At 37.0% G+C, this 16595-nt stretch overlaps 1 protein-coding gene across 1 annotated transcript in view; it reads right to left on the bottom strand.

The window, feature by feature from the left end:
• Window positions 1–16595, bottom strand: part of POLN (DNA polymerase nu) — a 303906-nt gene that overhangs the window by 54050 nt on the left and 233261 nt on the right. The window contains exons 18-19 of the mRNA XM_074273159.1: window positions 16208–16290; window positions 1209–1340 (exon numbers count right to left, since the gene is read on the bottom strand). Coding sequence (XP_074129260.1) covers window positions 1209–1340; window positions 16208–16290 — 215 coding nt within the window. The remainder of the gene's footprint in view (window positions 1–1208; window positions 1341–16207; window positions 16291–16595) is intronic.

The following is a 16595-nucleotide window of genomic DNA, read 5'->3' as shown; positions in this document are numbered from 1 at the left end:
AGAAGCAGATATCAGGTCCAGGTAAGAAAAAACATTTCTAACAATAAAAGTTGTCCAGCAGTAGAATTGGCTACTCTAGGATATAGCTGTTCCTCATCACTGGTGATCTCTATTGATGATTCTGAATCAAGATTCAAGTGAGAGCTAACAAATAAAAATGCCAGTCTGGATTAGTATCTGTTTCTTTAGAGCAGCAAAATTTAAGGGATTGAGATAAAAATGAGGAAATGGTTACAGAAGTAATGATTTAGGAGGTGGAGGCAAGCTATGAGGAATACCAGGGGACTGACAGTAAGTTCATCCCACCTTCCTAAATCTTCAACTTTTAATGTATGTGTTCCCTACTTCTGCCAGGTGCTTACATATTGATATGGTTCTAGGGGAGATCTACTAGTCTCCTTCCTGACTTAAGCCTGTGAGTTTATTTGCTCACTTGTTCAAGAAAAATATATTAAATACCTATTGCACTCAAAATGTTTTAATGAAAACCAGGGAAGACAGAGTCCCTGTTTTCCAAGAACTTTTCACATAATAATGGAATAAGTTGTAAACACATTTATAACATACAGTATTAGATAATAAACATTTTACAATTTCAATAGACTTGTGAGGGAAAGCCATCTGCATCCAGAAAAAGGGCTATGGGGACTAAATAAATGTGGAGCACAACATAGTATTTTCACATTTTTGCTATTGTTTGTTTTTATTTTCTTTCTCACTTTGTTTTCTTTTTGATCTGAGTTTTCTTGATCAGCATGATAAATGTGAAAATATGCTTAGAAGAATTGCACATGTTTAACCTATATTGAGTTACTTGCTATCTAGGTAGTGGAAGAGAAAAAGAAAAATTTAGAACACAAGGTTTTGCAAGGGTGAATGTTGAAAACTGTCTTTGCATGTATTTTGAAAAAAAGAAGCTATTATATAAAAAGATAATAGACATATTAGAAAGGTACAAAGTAGTACATGAGGTTAGAGGGGGAAATTTCCTGAAAAAAGTATTATTTGAATTGGACTTCAAAGAAATTGTAGAAATTCAATGGATGAAGAAAGAGGGAGGACATGAGTACATGGAACAGTGCAAAAGGAGAAGAAATATGCCATGTTTTGTTCACATCTATTTTGTGACACTCATCAGAATGGAGAAGCAGTAAAAGAAAATCTATTATTGAGAGTAGGAAGACAGGGATATGGCTAAGCTTAATTACCTTTGTGGTGGCACTTCATGATTGTTTCCTGGGTAAAGTCATGGATTTTCTTGTATTTCTGAAGAAAACTCTCTATAAACTGACTTGCTTGAAGAGCAGTTACTCCAAGGTAAGCAGCAAGTCTTTCTTTGCCTTAATCATTGATAAAGAACAAAAAAAGAAAAGATTTAAATGGTATCTCACACATAATAATGATGAACCTGTTCACCAATCAGGGAGAGAACCACTCTGTTTATTCAGAAATTGGATTTTATTCACCCTTGGTTGTGTCAAGAAGTAGATCATTTGATGACTACAAATTACTTTGGGCTCACCTTACTCTAAAAAATGATGGAAGCAATTTCAGCTATTTAGGGAGCTGAGATTCTAAAGCAGGCACCCTAGCCACAAATACTAAAAGCACCGGGGTAAGAGAACAATAGAGGTCACTCTCCAAGTTGACATGGTCTAGTAATGACGACCCTCTCAATTAACGAGACGAGGCACTCTAGGAGAAGCCCCCCGGATTGCCGCTCCTCTTTTGAGCAGCACATCCTCCCCCTTTCCCCTTCCTGAAGCCAAGAGCACAGAAAGTCCGAGTCCTCCAGCACCCGAGAGCCATTTCATGGCTGTTTCCATTCCAACCGCGCCCAGGGCTTTACATTCTGTTTCGGACCCTGCAGTTTCCCTTAGGTCAGCTTGGCTGAAGCAGGGTGCTCGGGTCCCACGCTTCTCTTGCCCTGCCTCCACGTTCAGACTGAGCCTTCTTCCCAGCCTCGCCCCCACTCACTTCACCTTTCTCCAGGTGCATTGCGGGGGGGGGGGGGGACCCTTTGGAGTCCAAACCTGAGTGTCCACTGACCCTGCTAAGAGCCTGGGCCCATCCCTACACTTTCTTACTCTTATTTTAGCACAAAGAAAGTTTTCACATCTGTCAGTCTGGCACCTTGGGGGAGCGTTTCCAGAGGGGAGTAGAGACCATTTGTAAACAAACGGTGAGTCATTAGCTATGATGTTTATGAAAAGGGTAATTTTGTTGCTTTTAGCTGAGGCAGTTGGTGACAACCAAGTTTCCACCCAGAGCCTTAGCATCTAATTTTTCCATTGTCCCGCATCCCTGACAGCTGGAATTACTGTGTGTCTGCTGTTGTTGGCTCAGGCGGGGTGGGTATTTGTATCTTCTGTTTGAAATTGCTCCAGAAAGGGCCATATCCTAGGGTCAGCTTGACAGTGAGATAAGGCATTGGCAAAGCATCCCAAATAGAACTCTCTGATGAGTTGAGGTTCATGTAGGCCTTTCTGAAATGCCATTAGGACTTTTTTTTTTTTAAAAAACTTATGAGCTATTGCTATGGTGAAATAACTTATTCATTTAAAACTGACATTGAGTAGTTATAAATGCTGAAACTATTAAAATAAAGCTTAAGGGATAGGAACCTTCAAGGAGCGGCTTATTGATATATCTACAATATCTTTTGCACTCCAGTCTCTCCTTGACACTTTCACTGCTGGCCCTCATCACCTCTTAACTGCTATGATGATAGCCTTCTAATTGTTTTCCTGATCTTGGTCTCTCTCTTTCCAATCTCTCCTCCATTAATTATTCTAAAAAAATCTCCCTAGAGAACTTATCTGACTGTCATTGCCCTGCTCAAAATACCTCAGAGCCTCCTTATTGCCACTAAGATACCCTACAAACTCTTCTGTTTGTCCTATATGTCTGTAGACTCATACCAACTAATCTCTTAATTCCTATTATTTCTTGGTCATTTTTTTCCTTAATATTTCTACCAATACTCATCTTTCACATTCATCTTCTCAAATTCTCCAATCCCATCCCCATCTCCTTTGATCCTTCCCTCATAATGTTCCTTCTGGTATTTTTTTCTCTTTTAAACAAGTTCCACTCCATCCTAGAGCTCTTCCCCCCACCCAAGCTTTCCAAATTGTGTCCACAGAAACCTGACTTTCTCCAGATGATAACTCACCGCCCCCATCACTCACTCCAGTTCTGGTTGCTCCTTTCTTTCATGTGTCCAACACACTGGGTGGGAAGGAGGAGCTGATATATCCCTTGCTTCCCATTAGCACTTTCAGCTCCTTCCTCTGCAGAAATCTCTTAACAACTTATTTTTAGGTTAGTTCCTTCTATCTGTATCACCCTGCTCAGATTCAGTTCAGTTCAGTTCAATTCAACAAACATCAATAGCAAGGAAATGAACCAAGAAAACCAAAACAGTTCCTTCTATTCTACTGGGAAATACGTGCAGGTAAGCACATAAAAGATACAAAATAATATGGATGGAAATGTCCAACTACTGAATCAAGAAAGGGGAGTGGAACAAATCAGAAAAATCCTTGTATATGAGGTTATACTTGAGGTGAGCCCTGAAGGAAACTAAGAAGTCAGGAAGAGGAAGTGTAAGAGAATATATTTTGGGCATGGAGTACAGAAATAGTAAATGGAATGCCATATTTGGGGAACATCCAGTTCATCTTGGAATATAGAATATGTGAATTAGGAGCTATGGGATCTTTTTTTTTAAACAGTTAACAAAAAGATTTACTTAGTCATAGTTGGAAGATATTCAATGAGAATATGCATTGAGGATATCTCAAGCTGAAAGAGCTAAGAAAAAAGCTTGAGATACTTTTCAAAGTGGACCAGCCAAACATCAGAAAGTACTTGGAGCTCCTCGTGGGTATTTTGTACTCAAATGTCCAGGAGGTAATGCCAAATAGCATCAGTCTTTAATTCCAAGCCCATCAAATCTTGAAGTTATTTTAATACCCTTTTAGGGGAAAAAAACTAGCTCATTTTGAATAAGGGTAAGGAGCTAAGTTATTGTTAGTACCACCATTGTTCCCCTGATGTAGTCCTTAGTTTTCTAGAGCAGTAGTGTCAAAATCAAATAGAAATGGATCCTTTTTGATGCATGTTGACTTAGAAAGCCACAAATTAACAGTATCTATGTTATATATATATATATATATATATATATATATATATATATTATATATACACACACACACACACATAATACACACATGAATATGTATGTTTTATGTGGGGAGGAAGAAAGAAGAGAAAAAAGCCTTTTTAATTAAAAAATAAATATACACATTTTAAAACAAAACAATGTAAAAGCTCCTGAAAAAGTGATTGAGTATGGTAGAATGAAGACCAGAAATTATAGGTTTTCTCCATATGATCCTCTTACCAGCGAAGTGACATGGTTAAAACTGTATTTATTAGTTCAATTATTAGAATTCATTTGGTAGTCATATGAAGAATGAGTTACAGAAGGAAAGATCTAGAAACAGGGAGACCAATGAGAATGCTATTCTAATAGTCCAGGTAAGAAGTGAAAAGGACTTTAATGTGAATAGGAATGGAGAAAAGAGGTGGATATGAGAGAAATTTTGAGTATAGAAACAATGAGTTGGTCACTGTATATATGAGGGGTGAAGAAAGTAAAGAGTTAAGAATAATTTAAAATATCTAAATAAATAATATTTAAATCTTTAAATAAATAAATAATTTAAAATAACTAAAAAATTATGGGCCAACTGGGTAGCTAAAAGGATGATAGTGTCCATCTTTGCTGCTGTCACCTGCTTACAGTCTTTCTCGCCATAACTCTTACCCTCATGCTTGAGGAATTCATGTTGATTTGTACATGAAGATTCTAGCCTGTCATTTCATTGACCTCTTCAATTTCCAACATGAACAGCTTTACTCTAGCTAAGTCATCCACTGGGAGGATCACAATTTGGTCAACATCATCTAAAACTCTTATTTGCATTTGATGTTGAACTTTTGGAATTCCTTTTCCTATCACAGGAGATTGAAGGAAGCTTGACAGCCACTTATTCTAATCCTTCATCTTATATAGGAACATTGCAGCTCAGAAAGGGCAATTGATTTCTCAAGGTAGTGGTAAGGAGCAGAACCAAGAACTAAAATCAAGTCTTGTGACTCCAAGAAAATATGCCTTTTCAACTACTCTCTGCTGTATTTGGTTCTCTAGTCTCTTTGATCCAGCCTTCCTAAATACATTTTTCTTTCTTACTATGACTTCAGATACTTTATATCCCTCTCTCATTTTTGCTCTGGTCTCATTTCTCCCTTTTATAGTCATGACTCCGTTTAACCATTTCAACTGTGCATTGTCTCCACCTTTGAATCCCTTATCTTCTTACCATTTACTCTCCCCTTCTTCTGTACTTAGGATTACCTTTTTCCAATCTAACTTCCATTCATATTCCTGAACTTCAGCGCACTACTGGTAACATAATCGTGCCAACTGGATCCATGATAAATTTGTGTATAGAATCTCATTGTTGCACAAAAATACTTGAATTTTTTCCATGTAATGGTTCTTTATCATGCTCTCTGTGGTGGTTCTTTCAAATATTCTATCTCCTTATTTCTACTGTTTATCTTTTAGAGAATGAAATTGCTTCCCGGAGAAACTAAGGAACTCCATCATCACCATTATTATTATTATTATTCCTATTCTAAACTTTCATCCTCAAAAACCTTGTCCTTTCCTCCTTTGCTCTAATCTCTGAGAAAGAGGTAGCCCTTCTTTTTGAATAAGGCTCCTCCCTCTACTTGTGCTGTGGGTCTCATTATGTTCTGTTTGCATTTCTGTTTGATCATTTTCCTACTTCTTCAACTTCAGTCACTACCTTTCTACTGGCTTCTTCCCCTACACCTGCACAATAATTCAGTCTTACCTCTACTTAAATAAACTTTCATCTGACCCTATAATTATCTCCTACAGCTTTCTTCCTTCATCTGATAAACTCCTACAAAAATCATATAAACTTTCTGCTTCCATGTCTTCATTACCCACTAATTTTTCAAATCCTCACAATTTGTCTTCTGATCCCCTTTTTCTACTGAAATTGGTCTCTCAAAGATAATGAATTATCTTTTGCCTACTAAATCCTATGGTCTTTTCTCATCTTTCTTGACCCTTCTAAAACTTCTCATGTGGATTATTGACCCATGCTTCAGAAGATATTCCCTCTTTTTTGGCTTTCATGACATTTCTCCCTCCCAGTTCTCTTCCTACTTGTCTGACTGTTCTTTATTAAGTTTTTTTTGCTAGTTTATTATCTATCTTCTGCTTCCTGTGCATGTGGTCTTTCAAATACTCCATTATTTCTTATTCTTTCTCTTAGAGATTTCATCAACTTCCATAGGTTCAATTACCACCTCTATATGGATGACACCCAAATAAAAATATCCAGTTTTACCTTCTTTCCAGAATTCCAGTCCTTTATTACCAACCGCCTTATGGACATCTCCAGCTGGACAATCTATAAATAGCTCAGATTTGATATGTCAAAATCAAAACTCATTATCTTTCTCCATATTCCTTATCAGAACTCTCATTTATTTTGAAAGTAACCCTATTCTTCTGATTACTCAAATTCACAACCTTAGAGACATCCTTAATTTTTTTCTTTTTCCTCATCCCTATAAACAATCAATTTCCATGTACTGCCAGTTGAACCTCTATAGCAATGATGTTGATAAAGCAAGCTATACCTTCAAGCAGCTAACATTCTAAAGGGAAAGGCAACACATAAAGCAAACTAGAGAGGGAGGGGGGCATGAATGCATCAGCATAGTGTTGCAATGACTGGGAAATGATATGGAGACCTGGTTCCCAGTGAAATAAGGAAAAAATTCACTTATCAGCGTCTAAAATCATAGGAGTTGAGTATGAAGTTCCAATGAGAGGGGAATAAGGAACATAAAGGGGGATGGACAGAATTTAGGCTCAGTAGGGTTAATTAACAGGGCAAATGCAGTCCACTTAGTAGCTATCTTATCATTCTTATATCATTCATGAGTCAAACTTTAAAATTTTAATGACAAAGGCAGGATTTTGCAAGCTGCTTAAGGAAAAAAGGTAATGCTAAAAGATGAAATGACTTCTAACTTGCCATGTAGTCTTTGTAGAATAGGATGTCTTTTGGAAAAAAAAAATCAGACGAAGTCAAGAGCTATCACTATGTTTGTAGTACCTGGTCAAGCAGACATTAAAAAAGCAGGAGGAGTGTATTTTAAGATCTAGAGGATTTTGTCAACAAAATCTCTCAGCTTCAAAGATTTCTATGAGAATGAATTACCTGTCATTACTGTATATGCCAGATTGTTCATGAGTCCTGATCTGAAGAACAGAAAGTATATTTTAAAGGAATATTAACACAAGGACTATTTTGCATTAGATCATCTGTCCTGATATTTTGCTTAGAAAATATGATCACCATACTTATAAAGAGATAAAAGGCTTAGAAAATTAACAGAGGACAAGGTGGATGGTATAAAGTAAACTAGACCACATATTATGAGATCTGAAAGGTACAAAGATAATTTTATAATTTATTTTGGACGACTGAGATTTGAAAATTTGAATAGAGATATGTAAGCCAGGAGAAGGGTACGTTAAAATATTAGATTTCATATTATCTCTATTGGAGAATTGCTATAATTATACTTTATATAGTTTTCTAAACTACGTATTACTTTAGAACATAAATGTTGGAGTTAAATGGTACATTACAACACAGAATGACCTTGAAAGGTAGTAGGGCACAGAACATAAAATGTCAAGAGAAAATATTATGACAGAACATAGAATATAGATATCCAAGATGGGAGGGAACTTTAACATCTTCCTTTTATAGAATAGGAAAAAAGCCCAGAAGCAAATAACTTGTTCATTTTATATAGTTAACTAACAATGGAACCAAAATTAGAATATGAGTAAAGGTTTTGTTTTATTAAACTCATTTTAATAATTCAAAAAATTTGATGGTTTACTATATGCAAAAGACTGCATTAAATGCTATTCCCACTTATAGACATGAATTTTAAAATATTGAATTAAATATTGATTTTAATTCAATAACCTTTTTTAAAATGTACCTACTGTTCTGATCAGTGTTGGGTATACAAAAATAAAAATGAAAAAGTACCTGTCTGTAACGAGCTGTTGTCTCCAGAAGCTGCTGATCGCTCTCTGGAAGGAGATCTGCTGTGTCAACTCAAATCTCTCCAACAGATTCTTCTTCCTGTAGTGAACCGTTGTCTCCAGGCAGTTGCTGTTAACTCTTGTCCAAAGAAGTGACTTCCCTTCCTGCAGAGAGCCCCGTCAAGCCTGATGCAATTCAGAGTCTTCTTCTCTTCCTGGAGTGCTGTCCTCTTTATCCTCCCAGAGAATGGGCGTGGGATAATGCAAGGGCTTCTGGGAAGAACCACTTCAGCCAATGGGCTTGCTCCTTCTATCAAGTCAACCTGAGTTCTCACCTTGTAACTATCCAGACAACCTCAGTTCTCACTTAGTAATCCTAACATCTCCCCCTTTCTTTTGATTTAGAACATAGGACAGTCATGACCTTGAAACATAAATCCATCAATATGGGAAGTATTACAGATAATTACATAAATTACATAAGCACATAGTAACATAGTAACATAACACATGCTAGAAGTATATAACATAATCATAATCAAATAATCATGAATTGAAAATTTATAAATGTCCATAAGTCCATTGTCCATTAGTCTCATCTTGTGTGAGGAAGTCCAATGATTCCTGCTGGTTTTTAAAGTTCTTTAACAGTCTTTTTATTAGCCATGCTCTTTCAGTGTCAGATGTTTCTTAGATCTTCTCCTTTATTTTGAGGTCTTTCTCTTTTTCTGTCTCTCTCTGGTGGACAAGGCGAATATGACTCGTTGGCACCCATCTGATTCCTTCTCCTGCTGAAGAAATACAAGCAAACCCTCTCTCCCAGGCAGTTAACCTATCTAATTACCTTCTATTTACCACTTTCTAAATCTCTTCTCATCATCTGACAATTACATTGGAATTGTTTGCACTGGACACAGCCCTGTTGGTTTAAAAGGCCTGTATTCTCCCCAAGTGTAATCCATTTTTGCAATCTGATTGCCTTTTGGCTCACTTATTAGGTAATCCCTTTCTGCCATGTGATTGCTTTTATGCTGGTTGATCAAATCAGAGTCCTGGCCTTCTAAAGGTTCTTTGGGTGTAACATCAGCTGCCATCATGCCCCAAGTCTTTTTTGCCTGGGGCCCTGAACCTGGGCCCCTCATCCCATTTCCCTGAATTATTCTACACTCTGATGCCCAATGGAATCCTCTGTTGCATTTTGGACATGGGGTTTTAGGTCTTCTCTCACCCTGTCTTTTCACTGTATCTCCAAATCTACACTGAGCTCTTAGATGTCCAATTTTTCCACATTGAAAACATCGCCGAGTTTCTCTAGAAGGCCCTTGCCAGGAGGGACCCTGTCTTTCCACATTCATCATTGTCCGGGTGTAAAAAGCATTTGTTCCCACTGTAGCACAGCGTCTTATGATCTCCTCTAAAGGAGCATCTTTGTCTAATCCCCATATAATTCTTTTGCAAATCTCATTGGCATTTTCCTTAGCCAGATGTCTGGTCATTATTTCTGTAGCTGAATTTTCTCCAATAGTTCTTTTGACAGCAGTTTGCAAACGTCCCACAAAATCTGCAAAAGGTTCATTGGGACCTTGCTGTATTTTAGTGAAAGCCTCTCCACGATCTTTCTGTCCAGGAAGGACACCCCAAGCTTTTATTGCAGCCTTAGCAATTTGCTCATATATTGTCATGGTATAATTAATCTGTTCCGAATTCTCTCCATACTGACCTTCACCAGCTAAGTGCTCAAAAGTGAATTGTGTGTTAACTCCTATTTCCAAATTGCATCTGACTTGAATTTTACATAATTCATGAAATTCCGCAAGCCATAATAAATTTTCTCCAGGTTCCAGACATGTCCTTGCTATGGATTTCCAATCATTCGGGGTTAGGACTTCATAAGACAAACCATCTAGTAACATTTTGACATAAGCTGATGTAGCCCCATAAAGGGTACAACCTTTTTTCAAATCCTTAATTTTATTCAAATCTAAAGGTGCATATCTTCTCCTTTTTTTACCTACAGAGTCAGTATTTTCAATCACAGGATATGCATGTATAAAATCACTTATATCCTGTCCTTCTCTCTTAGCTTTAATCAATGCTTTTTCTAATCTTGTCATAGGCTTAGGCTGCTTCACAGGCAATTCTGTTTGTGTTTCTGCCTCTTCCTCTCCTCCTTCTTGCTCCACCCCTGAAGGGTTAATTGAGGGAGGAGATGGGAGGTGCTCCTGTTGCTGTTGCTCAGAATTGTACTTAACTTCATTGTTATCTGATTCATCCTTTTCACCTAGTTTAGTTGACACCTCCCCATTTTGCTCCTTCATCTCTTCCTTTAGAATAACATTTTTTAAAGCCATTTGGATTAAATTGTAGGTATGAATTGTATCTTTGGAAACTGAGTTTGGTCTGGAACCAAAGGGTAAAATGTCACAAAGACAATTGTAGTGTTCACCTAATTGCTCTCCTACTAATTCCCATTCATCTGGATCCAATTCTTCTTCCAGAGAAAAAGAAGGACATATGACCTTCACAGTTCTTAAAAGTTCAGTAATCTCCTCTAAAATTATAATCAATCCTTGGCTTTTCATAACCTTGATGATGCTCTCTAAACATTTTCCTTGAACAGAAGGTGTTTGCCCCATTTCACTATAAGAGATTGCTGGTTTAGCCCTTAACAAGTTCCTTATTTATCTATTAGCACACTCACTTAATCTTTAACAAAGTTTCCTTGTTACTCACGGTTCTGGGTCAGAGAGACTGAGATCTGGATGGGAGGCTTTTCCACTGGAATCAGGACCGTGTCTGGGCACCAAATTGCAAAGGTCTGGTCTAGCTCCTCTTGTCAGAAATAAGCAAAAGTCCTTGCCCCACGTGTGGACGCCAAATGTAACGAGCTGTTGTCTCCAGAAGCTGCTGATCGCTCTCTGGAAGGAGATCTGCTGTGTCAACTCAAATCTCTCCAACAGATTCTTCTTCCTGTAGTGAACCGTTGTCTCCAGGCAGTTGCTGTTAACTCTTGTCCAAAGAAGTGACTTCCCTTCCTGCAGAGAGCCCCGTCAAGCCTGATGCAATTCAGAGTCTTCTTCTCTTCCTGGAGTGCTGTCCTCTTTATCCTCCCAGAGAATGGGCGTGGGATAATGCAAGGGCTTCTGGGAAGAACCACTTCAGCCAATGGGCTTGCTCCTTCTATCAAGTCAACCTGAGTTCTCACCTTGTAACTATCCAGACAACCTCAGTTCTCACTTAGTAATCCTAACACCTGTCCTCAAAAAGCACACCTTCTGCTGAGCAACAACAAATACACAGATAACTTATCTAACAACTGGGAAGGCTCCCTGGAAGAAGCAACAACAGAATCATATCTTCAAAGAAGATAAGAGCTCTGAAAGACAGAGGAAGAAGAGATGTATGTCTGGCATGAGGAATGGCTTTTGCAAATTAATGGAGGCAGTAAATCAAAATGTTAAGGAAACAAACTATAAGCAGTTTGACTAGAAGATAAGAAAAATAAGCCTGTATAGGTAGGTGCAAACCAGAGTACAGAAGATTTTAAATGCTGGACAGGTTATAAAAAGTATATAATTATTTCCTCTGATTCCAGCAAGGCATTCACTAAAATTTACATACATTCTCAATCAAAAACTTAAAAAATTAAGTAGAACAGAGGCCAAATCAAGAACTAACATATTTAATAAAGAAGAACTAGAGCCATTCTGCTAGGTAAGAGCTAGATAATCTCTTTCACCTTTCTCTCCTCAATTTAGGGAAACTCAACTATTCTTCAAAGCTTAGCTCAAATGTCACCCCCCCTCTCCTGATCTCCCTCCCTCTATGCTAGAAGGTTAAAAGGAATAAAGGGGAATTAGATGGGAAGTCCTTTGGCTTTGGAGTATGTAGTTCTGCATGCATGAGGGCAGAGAATATTCTGTTATGAGACTGCCTTGCTTAAGATATCTCTTTACATTTTAATTTAAAAGAAAGCTTAGACTGCAATGAAATCATAATAAATGAAAGGAAGACACAAATGAATGGAGAATTATACTTTGTATTTGGCTGGGAAGACTATATATAAAAAGCACAAAATATTGCCTTGTTAAATATATAACATATAATTATATTAATATATTTAATTAAAGTTCTTGTAGGATATTTTATAGAACTGGACACACAATTAGAAAATTTCACCTGTTAAGAATAAAGGGATGGACCCACATTTAACACCACATACTAAGATTAGATCAAAATGGGTCCAAGATTTAGGCATAAAGAACGAAATCATAAATAAATTGGAGGAACATAAGATGGTCTACCTCTCAGACTTGTGGAGGAGGAAGGAGTTTGTGTCCAAGGGAGAACTAGAGACCATTATTGATCACAAAATAGAAAATTTTGATTACACCAAATTAAAAAGTTTCTGCACAAACAAAACTAATGCAAACAAGATTAGAAGGGAAGTAACAAATTGGGAAAACATTTTTACAGTTAAAGGTTCTGATAAAGGCCTCATCTCCAAAATATACAGGGAATTGACTTTAATTTATAAGAAATCAAGCCAGTCTCCAATTGATAAATGGTCAAAGGATATGAACAGACAATTTTCAGATGATGAAATTGAAACTATTTCCACTCATATGAAAGAGTGTTCCAAATCACTATTGATCAGAGAAATGCAAATTAAGACAACTCTGAGATACCACTACACACCTGTCAGATTGGCTAAGATGACAGGAACCAATAATGATGAATGTTGGAGGGGCTGTGGGAAAACTGGGACACTGATTCATTGTTGGTGGAGTTGTGAAAGAATCCAACCATTCTGGAGAGCAATCTGGAATTATGCCCAAAAAGTTATCAAACTGTGTATACCCTTTGACCCAGCCATAGTACTACTGGGCTTATATCCCAAGGAAATACTAAAGAAGGGAAAGGGACCTGTATGTGCCGAAATGTTTGTGGCAGCCCTTTTCATAGTGGAAAATGAATGGATGTCCATCAATTGGAGAATGGTTGGATAAATTATGGTATATGAATGTTATGGAATATTATTGTTCTGTAAGAAATGACCAACTGGAGGAATACAGAGAGGCTTGGAGAGACTTACATCAACTGATGCTGAGTGAAACGAGCAGAACCAGAAGATCATTATACACTTCAACAATGATACTGTACGAGGATGTATGCTGATGGAAGTGGATTTCTTCAACATAGAGAAGAGCTAATCCAATTCCAATGATTAATGATGGACAGAATCAGCTACATCCAAAAAAGGAACACTGGGAAATGAGTGTAAACTGTTATTTTTACCTTCTGAATCCAATTCTTCCTGTGCAACAAGAAATTCGGTTCTACACACATATATTGTATCTAGAATATATTATAATATATTTAACATGTATAAGACTGCCTGCCATCTGGGGGAGGAGGTTGGGGGAGGTAGGGAAAAAATCTGAACAGAAGTAAGTGCAAGGGATAATGTTGTAAAAAATTACCCATGCATATGTACTGTCAAAAAATGTTATAATTATAAAATAAAATAAAAAACAAACAAAAAAAAGAAAATTAAAAAAAAACAAATATGAAAGAAACAGCAAAAAAAAAAAAAAAGAAAGGAAGGGGAAGGAGAAAAGAGCAGAAAGAATATGTCATATATCTGGATGTTTGTTTTCTTCAAGCATTCTTGGAATAATAGTAGTAATAAGGAATATATATATATATGTATATATATGTGTACACACACATGCATCTATATGTATATCTCTATCTATAGACACATATATAGCCTATATGAATCTATGTAATCATTATCTCTATGATTATAGGATTAAACTTTAATTAGCACTTTATTTTAATCTCTACTTTGCACTTAGCCTATTGTTTAAGGATTGATTGCATTGTAATTATTTGTAAATAATTAATTTGTATATAATTAATTATATTTTTGTATTGGTTTATAAGCTCCTTGAAAGTAGGATCTGCTTCTTGTCCATCTGACATATATTACCCTTAATAATTGTTTATTTAAGTGAATTATATGCCTTGAAATTTCTTAGAGAGAGGTGAAAGACAAATAGATAAGAAACCAGAAAATTTGTATAAAGTTGTGCTTTAATGTTAAAAAAAAAAAAAGAATAAAGGGACAAAAATGCTGAAGAGTTTTTGCTCAAAATGTAACAATGGTGAACTCAGCAGACTGCAGGGACAATTATTCACACTCACATAAAATCATAGGCTGCTAGAATCAAAAGCAAATTCAGAGATCTCTAGATAGCTCAATCTGTACACTTAACAGGCAAGAAAACTGTGGCCTGCTACATGTGGGATGAGAGAGATTGAGTCTCCACCTAATCTTGGTGAATTGCTATGACTGGAAAAAGTTTCTTCCTTGGAGGCCAAATTTTTGGCAAGGAGCTCTCTGCATTTAGCTGGACTGGGGGCCAGAAGGTCCACTGTCTGTTGAAAGGTCTGAATTCCAAGCCTTCCTACCTTGAAAAGATCGGTCGGAATTTGTGCTCCACTGGTAAAGTCCCTGAGGACCTAGAGTCACCACTAAGCCACGGAACATACAAGGAGGATGTGAATGAAGTATGATTAAAACTGTAATGCAACTGAATCCTGGATTATGTGGGTTTGACCGAGTTTTATTAATATAGATAGTAGAATTTTTTTTTTCATTGGTACAAGGACCTCCCTAGCAATGCAGGCTGGCACCTTTTGTTCAACCTGTAGTCTTATGAGAGTATTGAGAGGCTAAGTGACTTATAGGGTAGTACAGATGTATAAAAGGCAGGACTGAACCCAGATCCTCTGGTTCCAAGGCTGGCTCTCTCTACTATAGTAAGCTGCCTTTCATTAGTACCACAGTTCTGCCATAGTCTGCACTGCCAAGCTACAGCAGGCTAACCCAAGAATATAACCAATCACCAGGAGGTTAGAATTCTGAGTTCCTAATAACTTCTATAATTATAGGATCCTAATGTGGACAGGAGCTAGAGGGAATCTAGTTTCACACTCACAGGGTAGAAACTTCTTGTACAGTGTCTCTGACAGGTGCTACAGCTTTGCTCCAGTGCATACAGGAGGGAATTCATCGCCACCCAAAGAAACCTAGGCTATTGTTGGACAGCTCCCATTTTTAGGAAATTTATAATTATATCAAGACAATATAAGTCAGAAACTTGTGGCATAATTTGTGTAAATTGAGGATTTTCTTTCTTGTGCTTGCTTCTAAAAGTCACTAAAATATAGGACACAAAATATTAATAAATTACGTAACAATTTTCATTTGTCCTTATAAAACGAACTTTTAAGAAAATCGACTTTATTTCCTGTACTGCTTGAGACCATATCTCCCATGATGCTTAATCCATTCAAGAACTTGCAATGTGTTGACATCACTAGCTGGGAACTTTAGAAGGTAAAAAATGTTCTATAAGGTGGGATTTTTTTTTAAAGGGGGAAAGGTTGGTTTCATGGCCAAGAAAGGCAAGCTGGAGCTCTGGTTGCCCAAGGAGAGGAGGCAACCAGTATGATCAAGATGCTCTTGAGCCTCAGTGGCTCTTCTGGATTGGGAGAGTGATAATGGTGACAATATGATGACAGCTGACATTTATAGGTGTGGTATCTCATTTGAGTCTTATATCAACTGTATGCAGTTGATAATATTGGCATGATTACCCCATTTTGCAGATAAGAAAACAGAGTTTCAGAGCCAAGTTCAGGAACATATATGTCATCCCTCTATACTGGGAGGTTAAAAGGAATAAATGGGAATTAGATGGGAAGTCCTTTGGCTTTGGAGTATGTAGTTCTGCATGCATGAGGACAGAGATTAGACTATTATTAGATTGATTTTTTTATTATGTCTCTTCACATCTTAACTAAGTACTTTTGTTAATAGATTTTAACATCTTTGGCATAGTTCTACAATAGAATCATACCAGATAGGAGCTCAGGTCATGAAATGAATAATTATTTTCCCCAAATAGTCACATTTGACTGAAGGGATACAATATATTTGAAAACAATTCCTACCTGCTCCATATACCACTGAGTATATAATTCGCTTGGTCTGCTCCCTCTCCACATGTGTGACTTGTTCAAGAGGAATTCCCTTCCTAGAAATAGAAAATCTTTTATCAGTTCCCAAAATACAATAAATTAGCAATTTCTGGATATGTTTATGAAAATGAAAAAATACTGCTGTGCAAAAGTTCTGAATATAGTACTTGCATTTAAAAAAAATCAGTCTTGAAATCAATACTGATTAAGTTTCTGGTTTGATGTACAGTACATAAGCATGGAGGATTGCAAAAGTAAAGGTAAAAATAGTTCATGGCTGCCCACTCTTTCAAAGTTACTGTAAGACGCAAGTCATGAGTATTTGCTATCTAGTTCTCAGACTCTGGGAAAGCTTTGCTGT

The sequence above is a fragment of the Sminthopsis crassicaudata genome, chromosome 6 (assembly GCF_048593235.1).
Source record: "Sminthopsis crassicaudata isolate SCR6 chromosome 6, ASM4859323v1, whole genome shotgun sequence".
NCBI lineage: Eukaryota > Metazoa > Chordata > Mammalia > Dasyuromorphia > Dasyuridae > Sminthopsis > Sminthopsis crassicaudata.
This window is presented reverse-complemented; position numbering and strand designations above follow the sequence as displayed.